Source organism: Trachemys scripta, chromosome 5, assembly GCF_013100865.1.
Source record: "Trachemys scripta elegans isolate TJP31775 chromosome 5, CAS_Tse_1.0, whole genome shotgun sequence".
Lineage (NCBI taxonomy): Eukaryota > Metazoa > Chordata > Testudines > Emydidae > Trachemys > Trachemys scripta.
The window spans coordinates 90716797-90734820 of record NC_048302.1 but is presented as its reverse complement, the minus strand read 5'-3'; the positions used below and the strand labels follow the sequence as shown (position 1 = coordinate 90734820).

Below are 18024 nucleotides of genomic sequence, written 5' to 3'. Positions count from 1 at the left end.
ATGAAGAAATCAATAACTCTGCAATCAGCAAAGGGTTTGGATGATGTTCAGTAAAAAAAAAAGTGTGTGTGGGGTGGGACACACAAATGATGAGGATACAAAGAAATACTGAACAGATGCCTCATTTCCTGCACAGTATCCATCCTCTGAATTGAATGAGGCAGAGTCCTGTGGAAAAAATACTTCATGATCATATAACAACATTATTGTAATATAGTTGAATTATTTATGGTAGTGTCGGGCCTTGGAAAATTAATTAGAAAAATAAGCTGTTTGGAAAAGGGTCAGAAACTAATTAGTAATGAGTCACTGACCTGAAATAATCTGGAGAACACATGAAAAGTATAGACTGCACAAGATCCATCAGTGTCTGACAGCATCTGATTGACATGGCAGCGCCAGGCCTCCTCTTCATCATCATATGCCACTGGTTGAAAAGCTGCCAATATGGCAGAAAGAAATGGTGAAGGTGGTGGGGAAGTCTGTACTTCTGGAAAACCATCCTGTTCTTCCTCATCTTGGCTGTAAATAAAGTAAATGATGTAAGCTTGTCAGTAAATATTATGAGGGAAAAAAAGAAACAGTTTTCACTAATCTAATTTATTTTGAAAATTTTAATTAGAACATGCAGTATAACTGAATCACTAAAATTAAAAATCTAGAGAGAATTCTATTTTGTTTTGAACAAAATGAAATCTGCAGTGAAACTATAGACAACGAAGCAGGAAAAGGTTAAAAGGCTTTTATAAGAAAGGCGTTTGCTGCTATAAATATAAATGTTGATACTTACAGCCCCAAATATCCAATAAGTCTAACAAAGCAAGCAGAGTAAACATATCTTATGCTGTTTCTGTTTAACATTTTTATCCACAGATCATTTAAGAAAGGGACATATTTTCTTGCCAAAAATAATTTAATGAATATTCCACTCCTTGGCTATCTGATCATCTGCAATGTAACAAAGCTCTAGCTTGTCTTGGGAGCAACCCAAAAGCTCTTGCTGCAGTATACCAATTTTTAAAATTATCTTAAGTAACATCTATTCCGCTGGTTAGGAAAGACAGAAAATGTGGCAAAAGACCACCTTGGCTTAACCATGAGATCTTGCATGATCTAAAAAATAAAAAGGAGTCATATAAAAAATGGAAACTAGGACAGATTACAAAGGATGAATATAGGCAAACAACACAGGAATGCAGGGGCAAGATTAGAAAGGCAAAGGCACAAAATGAGCTCAAACTAGCTACGGGAATAAAGGGAAACAAGAAGACTTTTTATTAATATATTAGAAGCAAGAGGAAGACCAAAGACAGGGTAGGCCCACTGCTCAGTGAAGAGGGAGAAACAGTAACAGGAAACTTGGAAATGGACGAGATGCATAATGACTACTTTGTTTCGGTCTTCACCGAGAAGTTTGAAGGAATGCCTAACCTAGTGAATGCTAATGGGAAGGGGGTAGGTTTAGCAGATAAAATAAAAAAAGAACAAGTTAAAAATCACTTAGAAAAGTTAGATGCCTGCAAGTCACCAGGCCCTGATGAAATGCATCCTAGAATACTCAAGGAGCTAATAGAGGAGGTATCTGAGCCTCTAGCTATTATCTTTGGAAAATCATGGAAGACAGGAGAGATTCCAGAAGGCTAGAAAAGAGCAAATATAGTGCCCATCTATAAAAAGGGAAATAAAAACAACCCAGGAAACTACAGACCAGTTTGTTTAACTTCTGTGCCACGGAAGATAATGGAGCAAGTAATTAAGGAAATCATCTGCAAACACTTGGAAGGTGGTAAAGTGATAGGGGATAGCCAGCATGGATTTGTAAAGAACAAATCGTGTCAAACCAATCTGATAGTTTTCTTTGATAGGATAACGAGTCTTGTGGATAAGGGAGAAGCTGTGGATGTGGTATACCTAGACTTTAGTAAGGCATTTAATATGGTCTCACATGATATTCTTATCGATAAATTAGGCAAATACAATTTAGATGGGGCTACTATAAGGTGGGTGCATAACTGGCTGGATAACCATACTCAGAGAGTTATTAATGGTTCCCAATCCTGCTGGAAAGGCATAACAAGTGGGGTTCTGCAGGGGTCTGTTTTGGGACCAGCTCTGTTCAACAAATTCATTAATGACTTAGATATTGGCATAGAAAGTACGCTTATTAAGTTTGCGGATGATACCAAACTGGGAGGGATTGCAACTGCTTTGGAGGACAGGGTCATAATTCAAAATGATCTGGACAAATTGGAGAAATGGTCTGAGGGGGTAAACAGGATGAAGTTTAACAAAGACAAATGCAAAGTGCTCCACTTAGGAAGGAAAAATCAGTTTCACACATACAGAATGGGAAGAGACTGTCTAGGAAGGAGTACAGCAGAAAGGGATCTAGGGGTTATAGTGGACCACAAGCTAAATATGAGTCAACAGTGTGATGCTGTTGCAAAAAAAGCAAACATGATTCTGGGATGTATTAACAGGTGTGTTGTGAGCAAGACACGAGAAGTCATTCTTCCACTCTACTCTGCGCTGGTTAGGCCTCAGCTGGAGTATTGTGTCCAGTTCTGGGCACTGCATTTCAAGAAAGATGTGGAGAAATTGGAGAGGGTCCAGAGAAGAGCAACAAGAATGATTAAAGGTCTTGAGAACATGACCTATTAAGGAAGGCTGAAAGAATTGGGTTTGTTTAGTTTGGAAAAGAGAAGACAGAGGGGACATGATAGTAGTTTTCAGGTATCTAAAGGGTGTCATAAGGAGGAGGGAGAAAACTTGTTCTCCTTAGCCTCTAAGGATAGAACAAGAAGCAATGGGCTTAAACTGCAGAAGGGAGGTCTAGGTTGGACATTAGGAAAAAGTTCCTAACTGTCAGGGTGGTTAAACACTGGAACAAATTGCCTAGGGAGGTTGTGGAATCTCCATCTCTGGAGATATTTAAGAGTAGGTTAAATAAATGTCTATCCGGGATGGTCTAGACAGTATTTGGTCCTGCCATGCGGGCAGGGGACTGGACTCTATGACCTCTTGAGGTCCCTTCCAGTCCTAGAATCTATGAATCTATATGTGGATGGAAATAGATTGGAACAGGTCCACTTTTATGGACAATTTAACAAGCTTTTGTTTAAAGAATGTCCTACAGATGGACTTTTCATCATGTATCAATGCTCTGATAATGCTGTTAATTATGAGCCAGACTAATTAATGCTGATACTCAAAGTCACTAACAATTTTAAAAAACTTCTGTATTAGAATGAATTATATTTTTACCCAATTATTTTTCTTGATGCTTTATTACACAACAAGCTTACTATTTTATTTGCAATTAGAGACATTTATAAAAAACTTTATAAAATTAACATGATTTCCCCCCTCCCACAGTACCAGCCTCCCTTTCAGAGAGGTACTTAAAGCACATTTTATAAAACTTGTCCATTTAACACAATAACATGCTCGCACATTTGCATTCTTCTTGATGCTAACAATTTTAGTAGTAGATTGTAGCAGCTAAGCCATGCTTGCTAGACCAAATTCCCCCTTCTTATTTTCTCAGTCCTTGACCAGAGAAAATCTTTTGAAAAACAATATTGTTTAGACTACTCATCACAGCAATCATTTACAACATGACACTAGGAAATAAGTTGGTTTTGTAATATTTGCATATGTTCAGTTCAGTAGTGCAATACCCATAAAAGCTACAAGTAAAGCAAGCCTTTGTGAGCAGGCTAGAGGCAGGCAGTTTCTCCCATAATCTACAAGCAAAGCTTGCAACATTTACCAGACACCTATTAGTCAGAGGACTAACCCTAAACAGTTATCTTCATCACCCTTAGGGCTAGAACTAATTTTTTTTTAATGTGAACACATTGCAAGAACAGGTGAATTCTAATTAGTACATGGCAAATCAAACTGGTGCCGACTGGCATCAGCCTTTAATTTTTCCAAGGCATATTACAGTAACCCAATATAAAAATCTGCAATGCTCAGCTGCTCCTGTTCCTCTCTCATTGTGGTTTATTCATCGTCAAACTCTCAGTCTGTGCTTTCTTGCTCTCCCTGAACTTCTAAAGCTTACCTTCTGTGCTTCTGTGGTCCCCAAACTTTCCCCCTCCCCCTATGCTGATGGTTTTGAGCCAACTATTATTTAAAAAAAAAATAAAAATAATAAATTAATGGAGATATCCTATCTCCTAGAACTGGAAGGGACCTTGAAAGGTCCTCGAGTCCAGCCCCCTGCCTTCACTCACAGGACCAAGTACTGATTTTGCCCCAGATCCCTAAGTGGCCCCCTCAAGGATTGAACTCACAACCCTGGGTTTAGTTGGCCAATGCTCAAACCACTGAGCTATCCCTCCCCCACAACATCTATCTTGTGTGATGCTGCTTCTCTAAGAACAGCTTTTTATGTGTTATGCATTGGTTCAGAAGTGCAAAGCAGATGAAGCTGGGCCCAGGACTGACCCAACAGTTCCATTTCCTGAACGGAGAAAAACAATAGTTACTTACCTCACAGTAAGAGTGGTTCTTCAAGATGTATTGCACTTACAGGTGTCTATGTACCCCAGCACAGGAGTTTGGAACATTTTCACTAGTGGTGTTCAGCAGGGGTCACACATGTGGCCTATATGCCCACATAGCCCCTGTTCCCAAGGGCTTAAGGGCATAGCAACCACACTGCAACTTTGTTGCTCAGGATCCACACTCTAAGTTGCAGGGACAGAGGGTGGTTGTGGGATCCACATGTGCAGAACATCTCAAAGGACCACAGTTTCTGTAAATTAAGTAACTGTTCTTTCTTCTCTGTGTTAGTGCACTTGTGGAGCCCACTTATGGAATTAGACAGAAGTCATCATTAAAGGAGGTGAGGAGCATGAGTTACTTGAAAAGAAATTGCAAAACTGTTCTTCAAAAATGGACATCGGATCTTGAAGCAACCACTAATGAATAATGTTTCATAAACATATGCACTAAAGGCCAGGTAGCTGCTCTGCAGATTTTGGACATTGGTATTTGACTTAGGCATGCTGTTCACATGGCTTGTGCTCTGGTAGAGTGAGTCCAAATGTTTGAAGGAAGATTCTTTTTATTAATGCCGTAAGCAGTCATAATACCATCCAATACTCATTTTGAGAATCTTTGTGACAAAATAACAATCGCTTTAGATTTATTATGATAAGCAATGAAAAGTCTTGGAGTGCTACAAACAGATTTTAGTTCTTTCTACGTAATATAATAACCATCTTCTGACATCTACAGTCAGGGCCGGTGCAACCACTTAGGCAAACTAGGCAGCCGCCTAGGGTGCCTAGCGGTTGAGGGCGCCTAAAAGCCTGCCCAGGCGAGGAGGTGGAGTGGAGGTGAGCTGGAGCGGCTGGTGGGGGGGAGGGGCACCTGCAGTAAAGGGGGTGCACAGGGGAACTGCTTCCTGTCCCAGATCACCTCCACTCTGCCTCCTCTGCTGAGCACACAGCCCCCGCTCTAAGGGTACATCTACACTACAGCGGGGAGTCGATTTAAGATACGCAAATTCAGCTACGTGAATAGCGTAGCTGAATTCGACGTATTACAGCCGACTTACCCCGTTGTGAGGACGGCGGCAAAATCGACTTCTGCCGCTTTTTGTCGGCGGCGCTTACTACCACCTCCGCTGGTGGAGTTAGAGCGCCGATTCGGGGATCGATTGTCGCGTCCCGACGGAACGCGATAAATCGATCCCCGAGAGGTCGATTTCTACCCGCCGATTCAGGCGGGTAGTATAGACCAGGCCTAAGTCTCCTCCAATTGGCGCCACAAGCCTGGGAGGGGAGGAGAATTAGAGCAGCACCGGCATGCTCAGCAGAGGAGGCGGAGCGGAGGTGAGCTGGGGCGGGCTCCCCGAGCGGCGTTAGCTGCCGTGGAGGGGGGCGGGGTTAGCTTCCGCGGGGCGGGGGAGGGGCTTCCCGGGCCGGGTTAGCTGCCGTGGAGGTGGGGCTTGCAAGGGGGGGTAGCTGCTGCGAGGGGGGGTGGGTTAGTTGCCGTGGCAGTTGGGGTTAGCTGCTGGGGGGGAGGGGGGGCTGCTTGGGAGGAGGGGTGGGTGGGCGTGGTTAGCTGCCAGAGAGGGCGGTGTTGGCTCCCGGGGGGGGGAGGGGAGGTGCAAGGTGGAAGTTTCGCCTAGGGCGCGAAACTTCCTTGCACCGGCCCTGTCTACAGTATGTAATTTAGGTTTAGCCAATGTGAATGAGGTTTCAGAAAAGACTGGTAAGTGAATAAACTGTTTGACATGAAAGTCTGACCATACTATGATGTGGTCTCATAGTTACCCTCTCCATATGAAAAACTGTGTAGAGAGAATTTATCATTAAAGCTTGCAATTCATTTATTTTACAAGTTAATATAAATGCCACCAAAATTGACAATAAATGAATTGGACAATTTGATAGAGGTTCAAGAGGAGGGTCCATAAGTGAAGAAAGCACTAGATTTAAATTCCATGTTGGAGTGATCTTTCTCACAAGAGGAAAACACGAACACCTCTCATAAATCTATTCACTGATTGATGAGAGAAAACTGAACCTCCTTCTACTGGACGATGGAATGTGGAAATAACTGCCAATGAACTGCAACTGAAACAGTAAACACTTCTGGGTGCTTTAAAAACAAGTAATCTAAAATAATTGGAATAGAACACTGACATGGAACATAACCCTTAGGTATTGCCAATAATGAAAATCATTTCCATTTTGCAATATACGTAATCTTAGTAGATAATTTCCTGCCCTGAAGAACATTTTGTACCTCCAAAGAACACGGTCTACTGAGGACATCCTGATATCATCCAAACTGTGAGACATAATGAGGCTGGGTTTGGGTGAAGGACTAGACTGTGATTCTGTAATACCAGGTCCTTCTGAATTGGGAGTGTGATAAATTAGTGATTTGACAATAGCAGTATGTCCAAGAATCAAGACTGATGGGGCCAAGCAAGAGCCACCAATATAATCTGAGTTTTTTCTCACCTTACATTCTGTAACACCTTGGAATTAGAAGAAATGGAGGGAAAGCATACATTGAGAACTGTGTGACCAACAAATCAATAAGGTGTCTGCCAGAAACCCGGGATACTGTTCTGCTTGAGAACAAAATATTGGACATTTACTCATTACAGTCTAGTAAATAATTTTTTAATTCCCATTCATGGGATGAGGTCGTTTTCCTGCTTATTGAGTCTGCCAGCCCATTACTCTCTCCCAGGAGATGAAGAGCAATCAGACTGATACAATTCTGAATACACCATTCCCAAAGTCTTATGGCTTCTTGAGAACAAAGAAGGTCTGACCTTGCACCTCCATGACTGTTTACATAATAGGCTGCTGTGAAATTGTCCATGAGAACTTAGATTAAAGAGTTCTCCATCATAGGTAGAAACATTTTGCAAGTTAGTCTCACTGCGCTGAATTCTAGGATGTTTACATGCATTGTGGATTGTAAATGAGACCAAAAGCCAAGAGTCAAATGTGATCTATATGTGCTCCCCAACCCATCTGGGATACATCTGTTAGAGCTTTGGATGCTATGGGAGAAACAAACTGAACTTCCATATATACTTTTCTTTTATCCTCCATCAGTCCACAGAAACTAGAATCTGGTCCAGAATCACCACCTTAAATGACATGTCATGAAGCTTTGGGTTGTAAACTGACTTGGATCCAGGTCTGAAATAGTCTCAGACATAATCTGGCAAATAAAGTTACAAATGTAAATGAAGATTCAGACACATGCTGACTGTTTGAGGGTAAACACAAAATTGGAGGATCAGATTCTTTATTATCTGAAATTTGTCTGGTAGGAAGAATGCTCTTGCTGCCACCAAATCTAGGAGATCTCCAACAAACTCTATAGATTGAGATGGACTCAGACTCAACTTTTTAAAGTTACTCCCCAAGCCCAGTGATGAAAACAAATGAATCACTCTTCTTGCTGCTGCTGTCACCTGCACTTGTGATTTCCCCCAAACAAGCATAACTGTCCTTGATGACTTGAAGGACCCATCGATCTGGAGCGATGGTCATCCAAGACTCCTGAAAATAAGATAGGCAGGAATCTAGGCCTTGTAGATTAGTCTAAGAGCCTCAGCTGTCACGTCAAATTTGATGTCTCTGTGTTGACACAAGTGTGCAATATATAGAAGAGGATAGTGGAACTGACTTCTGATCTCTAGATGTCTTTCTGGATTGCTCAGAAGGTCTTTGGTGGTAAGACTATAAATCATAAGATTAAGTGTTCCTATATCTAGAGTATGAAGGTACAGGTTTCTTCCTAAACATAGGAGTATATATGACCAGTGATCTGAGAGTGGATCTTGAATCAGTGGAGAGACTTATCAGTCTTAATACAAAATAGATTCTGACCATCAAGCGGTAAATCTTCAATTATTGTGTGCACTTCTCTCAATAACCTGATACAGATAACCATGATGAGAATCTCATCACAATATCTACAGCTACTGAATGAACACCAGCATCATCAGCATCTAATATAGTCTGAAGTGATGATTTAGCAATCAGTTGGTCTTCTTCAGAGATTGATTTAAACTTGTCTCTAAATTCTGAAGGTAACACGTCCTTAAAAACTGAAAGTCTTTTGAATTGGCAATAACAATATTTAGATAGCATAGCCGGTTAATTTTCTATCTTGATCTGTAAACAGGATCAAGTCTTTTGGGCTCTTTCTCCTTGGGAGTGGATTTCCCTGACTGTTCTGATTTCTCCTTGGCAGTAGCAACAACCTGTGAAGATGGAGTCAGATGAGTATAAAAATACTCAAAATCTTTGGACAGTACTTAATATTTACAATCAGCACACTTTGATGTAGCTGCAATCGAGGCGGGTAGTCCAAAGATCCTTTGCTGGATCTAAAATCCCTTCATTAATAGGTAGTGTCACTCTGCTTTGGGATGTTAGTTTTAAAATATCAAACTGCTTATATGCTTTTTCCTGAACTGTCTCCAATGGAACTTCCAGTGTTTTTGCTATACATTCTAGTATTTCTTAAAAGGTTTTAAATTTATCAACGGGTACAACATGTGAAATGCCTTCATCAGGCAATGAAGAACAATGTAGATGATCAGAAGGATCTTCCTGATGAACAGGTATTTCCTCATCATTCGTATCTTGTTGTTCCTCTGTCTCTTGAACTTAATGAGCACAGTGATAAGATTCACAAGAATTTGCAACAGGCGACTTACAGGTAGACCACATGTATTGTGGGGAAACTTGTCCTTGAAAATGTGGATATAGGATGGCTGATATGACCATGGTTGCTGATCAGATGGGAAAGAAACATTTGACCAATTTTGGGGAAGCCAAGGAGTATACTGAGGATTTAAATCCTTAGGTTAGCAGGAGGTTTTTTCCTATATTCCTCCCTGATGTTATTTTCCTTTTATCGGTATACTTTCCTCTTTGGAAGGGCTCTCTTGTCAGAGTCTGAGGAGGAATTAGAGTCTTTGGATGCAGAAACCTCTAATATGGGAGTCATATAATAGGTGACTGCAGGATCTGAATGGAGTTCACATCCTTAATCATACTGCCATGTTTTCTCAGATACATTTTCATCACAGGAACCCTTGTTTCTTTCTAGGAAGGGGATCTGGCTAGTACCGAAATTGGGGAAAACTCCCAGGATTGGTGACTCAGGTGTTAGTTACCCTGAGATTTGGTGAGGAAACAAAAGAACCTCTCAGAGATGAGAAATTGTTTGGAAGAGAAACCTGTGCTGAGGATGCTGTTGCTATCTCCCTCTGCATTGAAGAATCTTCAGAGGCTTGGACCAGTGCCAGTAGCAAGCAGGATTTAATTAATAATGATGGTTGTGACAGTGTGTACCTATAGTGCCCTAGTTCAACAGGGGTTAATCACACTCTGTAAGCCGAGGAAGCTAGGCCCCTTCACTCCTGCTGGGTATGCTCCAGCTGGAACCAGAGTATAAAAAGGTGTAGCTAAGTTCAGTCTGGGCTGGCCATAGACAAGAGTAGATGTATGTTACAGGCTCCTGCAGGGGACTGCCAGAGCTCCAGGACCCAGAAGCCAGCTGGGCTGAGGTTCCAATTGACCCACAGCCGACCGCCGCCAATGGAGGAGAGACAGCAGAGGTACAAGCTTACCAGCCTTGAATGGAAGGGTAGGAAGTGGCGCAGGGATATGGACTGAGCTACCGGGTGAGCTAGACTGATTGTGGAAACTCCGTTTCCCTAGGGCCACACAGCAGGACTGCCCCGTTGACCTTAGCCATTGGGCCGCGCTGCCATGTACTGAAGGGTGACTGCACTGACTCTGGTCACTGGGCTGCGCTGCCCTGGGGGCCAAGGCAGCTGTGGTGACACAGGAGGCTAGGCCACTTGGACTACTAAATTTTACTTTGATTCCCCCAAGACCTGATGCCCCAAATTGGGGTATACCTGTGACCATGGTACCAACAAAGGTGGTGCGAAGTAGACAATGCCGAGTGTTGCGGTGTTGTGACGGACAGTGCTGGTAAATCTGGTGCCTTGATGGGCTGTAATAAACACACCTTTGCATTCCTGTGCCCTTGAGCCCTTGTTATCAAAGAAGATCTCTATGCTGGCTCTTTATTATGATGCAGCACTGAGGGTTCTGGACCCACTTTTCCCCATCCCAGCAGCAAATGACTTCTTTGAGGAGCCAATCCTCTTACTTCGTCGACTTGGCATTTAAGATGCCAGTCCTTGGACAACAGGGATTCTTGACTACTCTGACGGATTTTTTTTTTTTAGTCTCTTTCAGTTTCTTTACTGCTCCTGAGCTCAATGTCACATCTCTAGTGACAGGCACAGTGGAAGAATGAGTTGGGAACAAGAAATCTCTGTGCTCAGTCTCTACTCCGAGGTTGATATAATGCTCTTGGATTTTTCCATAAGGAAAAAAAAAAATAAAGAAAAGAGAAGCCTTTCCTCCCACAGATCTAGGCTCTGACAAACTAACCCTGCCCCAATCTGCTCTCTCTCTCTCATTTAGCCATTGGCAGAAGAAACAGTAACAACTACAACTAACTATAAACAAATTAATTACAAACTTCTACTCTACTAAGTAACAAAAACTACAAAAAGGACACAATTTTGTTTTGACTCACTGTCTAAAGTGGTTAGAAAGAACTGAGTGGAATTTGGGCATACAGGGTGCATGAACAATCCTTGCCAGACACTACTAGTGAAAATGCTCCAAACTCTTGTTCTGGGGTACACAGACACCCATAAGTGGGATCCATGTTGGGAGTAACTCAAAGAATTAATCAAACATTTATTTGATATGCTTATTTTAAAAGTTTGTACTGTTAGAAGATTTCTGATCAGAAGTATGAGAAATTCAACCAGAAAAAGGGTTGCTTTACTTGACTAATGTGGAAGCCAGAATATAAAAGTGGTACATTATTTCTGCAGTTAAAACAAAGTGTACTCTTACCTAGATAACCCAGAGAAGTCAGCTTCTTCTTCTTCACATCTCTCATCTAGCTCTTTCAAAGCAAGAGTGACATCTTCTTCACATATAGATTCAGAACAGCTCTCAGGAGCTGGCAGTTTTGGCATTTCAGGAATTTCCAACTCTAGAGGTTCCTGACAGATCAGAGATTCTTGTTCTTGTAATACATATGATCCAGCGTCTTCACTAGCAATGCTAACCCGTTCATCCTTGACAGCTGAACTGCCATCCTGCAAAGCAAATATATTTTTCATTGCTCTTACAGAAGGGATAGATGTATATCAACTTCTCTTAAGCTACAGGAGTCAGTACTTAAAAACAAAAGTATGTTTACATCACCCAATTTTATTTTAAGTATTCAGATATTTGGATTCTTCATATACTGAATTATACACCTTTAGTTATGCTTCAGTCATAAAGAATCTTTCTTTTTAATGTTTTCCAACTTCTGGTTAGAATACTCCAGTTCTTCTTTCTAAAATGCAATTTGTCATGTATAGCATATGTAATTTTTCCACTAATGTCAACTAATGATATTACAAGAAAGCCCTCTCATGAAAATGTGTGCAAATACTTTAAATATTTTTCTAGACAAAACTAATATGATCAAAACCTTCAAAGCTTAACTTTTGAGTGAACAAATCAAAAATCACTGGCTCATGATTGCCTATAGCATCAAATGCCTACTTCCGGAACTACTATGAAAAAACTCTCCCCTTTCCATTCTCCCTCCTCAAACTGTTTCCCATCATAAATAACTGGCAGAATGGAAGAAACCACCCTGGGAAACAGATTTTGCATAATTTGTCTTAATAAACTGGAGTTATTGCTAGAACTCTCATTTTTAACCCTGACCAATTAAAACTATATACTACATCATTGACTATCATGAGTAAATCATTCTGATATACGTTAGAATGTCCTGTACTTTTTTCCATTGTAAAACACTACAACATTAACATCACTATATTAAACAGATGATGGGTTTTGGACTTCGCTAATTTATGAATGAGCCCAAACACCTGAAATATTCATTAGATTTTATTTCCACAATAAAAATCAACTTCCTTATAATTGTTCTCAGGAGGCAATTTCCTATATATATTAGCACTCTCATGGTGATGTTATGTCTCCTACACTGGGACACACAGGATTGCTCTCAAGCTATTTCAGAGAATTTCTACTGTGTGTACACACACACACATACACACACACACACACACACTCTGGCTCTCCATGTTATGGCTTCTATCAATCCCAAATTTCTTTTCACTATAAACTAACTGAACACATACTAAAGACTGGACAATCCATCCCTGAATAGCAGTACATCATCATTTACTCTCACATTTGTCCTGAAGCTATTAGACCAGGACAGTGATATGTCAGGCCGTGATAGTACTCTGTTCCTTATGACAACTGGCTAATGACATCACCCCTGAAGTACCTCTTTTAGATATCTGGAGTTCTGTCACATAAAATAGCTATTTTGTCCCACCGAATAGCAAATGTCCATGGGCATGACAGACATTTTTAAGACAGCTGTAGAAAAAACAATGTAGGTCTAAACAGTGGCCCATTTCTAGTACAGATTTTTTCAAATCAAGGTCAACGGGTGAGTCCAGATCCACAAAGAACATAATGGAGAGAGATCATTAATAAGATAAGTATTCGCTAGATATTCTTCCAGATAAAAAACGGAACAGTCAAATGTGTGTTATTGTTCTTCTGAATATTGCTGTCTGTGTTAATATGTGCTAAATGTGTCTTCTCCACATGGTCAAGGTTGAAATTTTCTAGACTCCTTAATAGAGAAATGCTTTCAGTTAAGCTGTATATAGTAGAAGGGCATACGGAACACCTGGGAAATGGCATCATTTATCAGAAATCTTAATGAATCTGCAATGCCAGTGGTGATCCAGACTGATGTGTCCTTCCCTAAGAACTTGCTTGATTGTTAGGTATTCGTTTTTGTAAGGAAGATACCATTAGGAATGAAAATTCCCTGTCCTCACTACAAGACTGACATACTGTTATTGGGAAATAACCTAATGTGCATGAGTGAAACAATAAGGTTCAGAACACACAGCTATTCTCTCTGATCAGGAAAGAGAAAGAAAAATGGAATGCCGTGAAATCTTGCAATTTTTATTGTATTGTATTTAACATTAACTTTTTTTCAATTGTTTTAGTTTTAAATCTGTGCCAGAGTCTTCAGAGAATTCAGTTGTTTCTGAATTTTCCATTACTAAAAATATTCATAATTTGCCTGGAAACTTTGTTAGAAATCTTTTTCTCTGCTAATTTTAACCTGTGTATATTCATTAGGTCTCAAAAAGAGAAAAAAATCCTAGCGAGAGGCTCCCCTTAGTCTAATGATGATCAAAGGGATGGAATTCAAGTCATATGAGCAAAGGTGAAAGGAACTGGGTATGTTTAGTTTGGAAAAAAGGAGATGGGGGGGAGAGATACAAATACGTGAAAGGCTGACATAAAAAAATGGAGAAAAGACATTCTCTTTTGCCTCAGAGGGCAGAACAAGAGGCAGTGGGTTCAAACTATAGCATATCCAATTTAGATTAAATCTCAGGAAAAACTTCCTAACTGTAAGAACAGTAGGACAATGGAACAGACTGCCTTGGGAGGTTGTGGAAGCTCCTTCACTGGAGGTTTTCAAAAGGAGGCTGGATAGCCATTTGTCTTGAATGGTTTAGACCCAACAAACACTGCATCTTGGCAGAGGGTTAGACTAGATGACCCTTGCGGTCCCTTCTAATCCTATGATTCTATTATTCTAATGGTCACATAGCTATTAGACTACCAAAGTTTTGTCTATGGCTAAGATTGTGAACTATCAACTCAAACTAAATAAGAGTCAAACATTGTTCTCCCCTCCAGAACGCTGTTGCAAACCTGTGCCACAGAGGAAAGTTTAACTCAAAGGATTTGGGGGGGGGGGGGGGGAGGAGGGGGAAGGGAAGGGGGGAAGAAACCAGCAGGTCCAAGACATGTCAAGGGCTGACAGACTTAAGCAGCCTCAGGCATGTCTACACTGCAGTTGGGAGTGTGATTGCAGCATACACAGACATACCAGAGCTACAGTTAACCTAGCTAGATCAAAGCTAACTCAGGTATGTCTACATGTGCTCCTTATTGCAGTGTAGACATACTCTGATGCAAAGGAAAATTTAGCATATTATTTCTAGTCTCTAGGAAGAAGGGATTGACAGCTGGAGGCTTTGACACAGAATACTATACAGAGTCCCTTCTGAAACTTGCAATTTATAATTTGGGGTGGGTATTTCTGGAAACTGCTGGAATCTTTTACTTTCCACTTCAGCATCCACATAAGAGAACAAAGAATGTTTAACCAGGTACAACAGACTTTTTTCTTTAGAGAACAAATATTTTCTACAAGAATTTACTGTTCTCTTAATTCCATATGTATGGTTTTTCTCATATTTTATATTAATATAATCTATAAGCAAATACAGTTTGCAGATAACTGTCAATGTAAGTAAAGAAAACATCTTCATTAACAATGCATTCACTTTTCCATAATGCCTCATCTTTAGAGCACAGATTTAGAGACTATGTTGTGCTGCAATATTATAAAACTAGGATCCTGTGACAGAGTGGGAGTAGCTTAAGGCCAACTCACCACTCTATAAGCTTCCCGAAGGGGCCAAATTAGGAAGATAATTGATTAAGGACTGGGTCATTAACCAGTTAACAAGGTGATTCAGCTTGTCAGCTGGGGACAGTTAAAAGGGAGACAGGAAAGGAGGAGGAGGCTGGAAGGAAGGGCAAAGACAGAGAGATGAGATCTCTCCCCCCATTAGACCCTGTGCCTATGGATTAGGTAGAGGTTGGGGAAAGTCTTATGCTGCAGAGACACAAATCTGTATAAGACACTGTAAATAAAGCACGTTGTGTTGAACCTACAGGGGACTATGTGAGGACTGTTTGCAAAGCAAAACACATGGGGAAGGGGAGCCCAGTTCCTTACACAAATAGTCTCATTATCTTCAAAGGGTTTTCAGGATGGTGGTCCTGAACTGTAAGCAAGTTCAGAATATGGAAATTAGGAAGCATAAAGTTAACCTTCTACATTTAGAGATAATTAATAATCAGATACTCAAATCTTACAGAAAAGAGCTGGAACACAGTCTTTTAACAGATTTTATTAATATTCTGTTTTTTCCCACCTAGTGCCTCAATCCCACAACTGTATCTGTGCAGGTGGACCCTTGCATCCATTTAGAGCTTCACTGACTTTATCAGAGCTCTGTGCAGGTGAAAGGATCCATCTGAGCCGTTAACTGCAGAATTTGAGCCTATGTCCTTAAATCGACACTGCAAACCCATGTAGGTTTAAAGAACAAATTCAAAATGGCAGATGAGAATTTCTCACCTTTGCTAAACCTAGCATTTCATTTTAAATAAATGAGACAAAATTATACATTTTAATAATCCAAAGAGAAAGACACTTTGGATTCTAATTATTGTTACTGTTACTACTAGCGTTTAAAATCCATAAATCTGTCCCTGGGAATAAAACAAACAAGAACTTGCAGCACAAGAAAATCAGCAAAACAAAACCTCTGCTAAAGAAAAAACACTGTATTAAAGAGAAGTTACTTACCTTGCACAGTAACTGGACTTCTTCCAGATGTGTGGTCCCTATGTGTATTCTATTGTGGGCACACATGTGCTCCATGTGCCGGAGACTGGAAGATTTTTGGTAGCAGTGTCTGTTGGTCCACAAATGTGCCCTTCCTCTCCTCACTCTCCAAAGAGAGTACAAGAGGTGGTGTGGCCCAACCATTTCTCCAGTTCCTTCTCTACTGCAAATTGTAAGAGAAAGATCTGAAGCAGAGGGGAAGTAAGGTGGGTAGTAAAATACAACAGGGACCACACATCTTGAAGAATGCCAGCTACTATACAAGGTAAGTAACTTCTTTGAGTTCTGATCCCTATGTATTTTTCACACAGGTGACTGACAAGCAGTAGTCACTGAAGAGGAGGGTGGCAAGGACCTCTGCCATATCAATGACAGTTGTACTGCTGTATTGATAGATTCATCAGCTGCTAAAGCCTGCACTAGGACATAGAGTCTCATGAAGGTAGAGATCAAACCCCACACATTGCTGCATTACATATTTTGATGACAGGAATGCCACAAAGAGGGTAAGTCTACACTGCAATTAAAAACCTGCGGCTGGCCCGTGCCAACTGACTCGGGCTCATCAGGCTCGTGGCTGTTTAACTGCAGTGTAGACTTCTGAGCTTGAGCCCGAGCTCTAGGACTCTGGGAGGTGGGAGGGTCCTAGAGCTCAGGATGCAGCCTGAGCTCAGAAGTCTACACTGCAATTAAACAGTCCCTTAGCCTGAGCCTGTGTCCACTGGCACAGGCCATCAGTGGGTTTTTAATTACAATGTAGACATACCCAAAGAGACTACAGAAGTGGCCTGAGCTCCTGTGGAGTAAGTGCTCGCTCCCTGTAAGAGAAGAGCATTCGACAACCCATAACACAGGACAATGCATCCCAAAATCGATGTGGAAAGTCTTTGGGAAGAGATTGCTTCCCCTCTCTCTTCTGGGAATGATATAAATAATCTAGGCAGTTTCCTAAAGGATTTGGTTCTTTGGAGGGAGAACACCATGGCCCAACAGATATCCAAGGAATGAATTCTACTATCTTCACTGGTGGCATGTGGGTTTGGGAAAAAGGTAGGTGGAGTGTCTGATGGAAACCCAAGACCACCTTGGTGGTAAATTAAGGATGTAGTCTAAGAGAAATGTTATCTTTATGGAAGATTACATATGGTGGGTCTACATAAGGGCCCTAAGTTCACCTACTCTTCTGGCTGAGGTGACGGCTGCCTAAAAGACCACCTTCATATCAAGTAGACTAAAGAGCATGAAGCATGAGTTTGAATGGAGAACTTGTTAACAACGAGAGGGCCAAACTGAGGTCCCATGTTGGGATAGGTTTGATAATGGGAGGAAAGGTTCTGACCAGATCCTTCAGAAAATATACGGTCACAGAATGGGTGAAGATTGAGTGGTTATCAGAGGATGACAGGGCTGATAGCTGCTAAGTGGACACTTAGGGAGCTAAGGGAAAGACTTGTTGTCTTTAAGGATAGGAGATATTTAAATATCGGAGGGACACTGGATTCCTCTGAAGTTATCTAGTGACACTGTAACCAGACCGGGAACCTTTTCCGCTTAGCTACATAGCATTTCCTCATGGAGTCTTTCCTAATATTGTTAAAGATGGTCTGGCCTGTCTGTGAACATGATCTCTAAGTCTGACACCCTTCCAAATATTAAACTGTCAGGTGGAGGGAGCTGGACTGGGATGTCTGACCCTACCCTTGTCTTCTGTCAAAAGGTCTGGGAAGGTCTGGATTGTGATATATGGGCGTACTGACATCTGAAGAAGTCTGGGATATTAGAATTGTCTTGGCCCTCTGGGAGCATGCAGAATGATCATTGCCCCATTTTGTGCAATCTTCCTGAGAATATGAAGTAAGAGGAGGATGTGTG

At 41.1% G+C, this 18024-nt stretch overlaps 1 protein-coding gene across 14 annotated transcripts in view; it reads right to left on the bottom strand.

Annotated features, from left to right (window-relative positions):
• FRYL (FRY like transcription coactivator) overlaps positions 1-18024 on the bottom strand; it is a 394573-nt gene that overhangs the window by 27637 nt on the left and 348912 nt on the right. For all 14 annotated transcript variants that reach the window (XM_034771653.1, XM_034771656.1, XM_034771654.1 and 11 more), the window contains 2 exons: positions 11451-11698; positions 315-522 (listed from right to left, as the gene is read on the bottom strand). In XM_034771653.1, coding sequence (XP_034627544.1) covers positions 315-522; positions 11451-11698 — 456 coding nt within the window. The remainder of the gene's footprint in view (positions 1-314; positions 523-11450; positions 11699-18024) is intronic.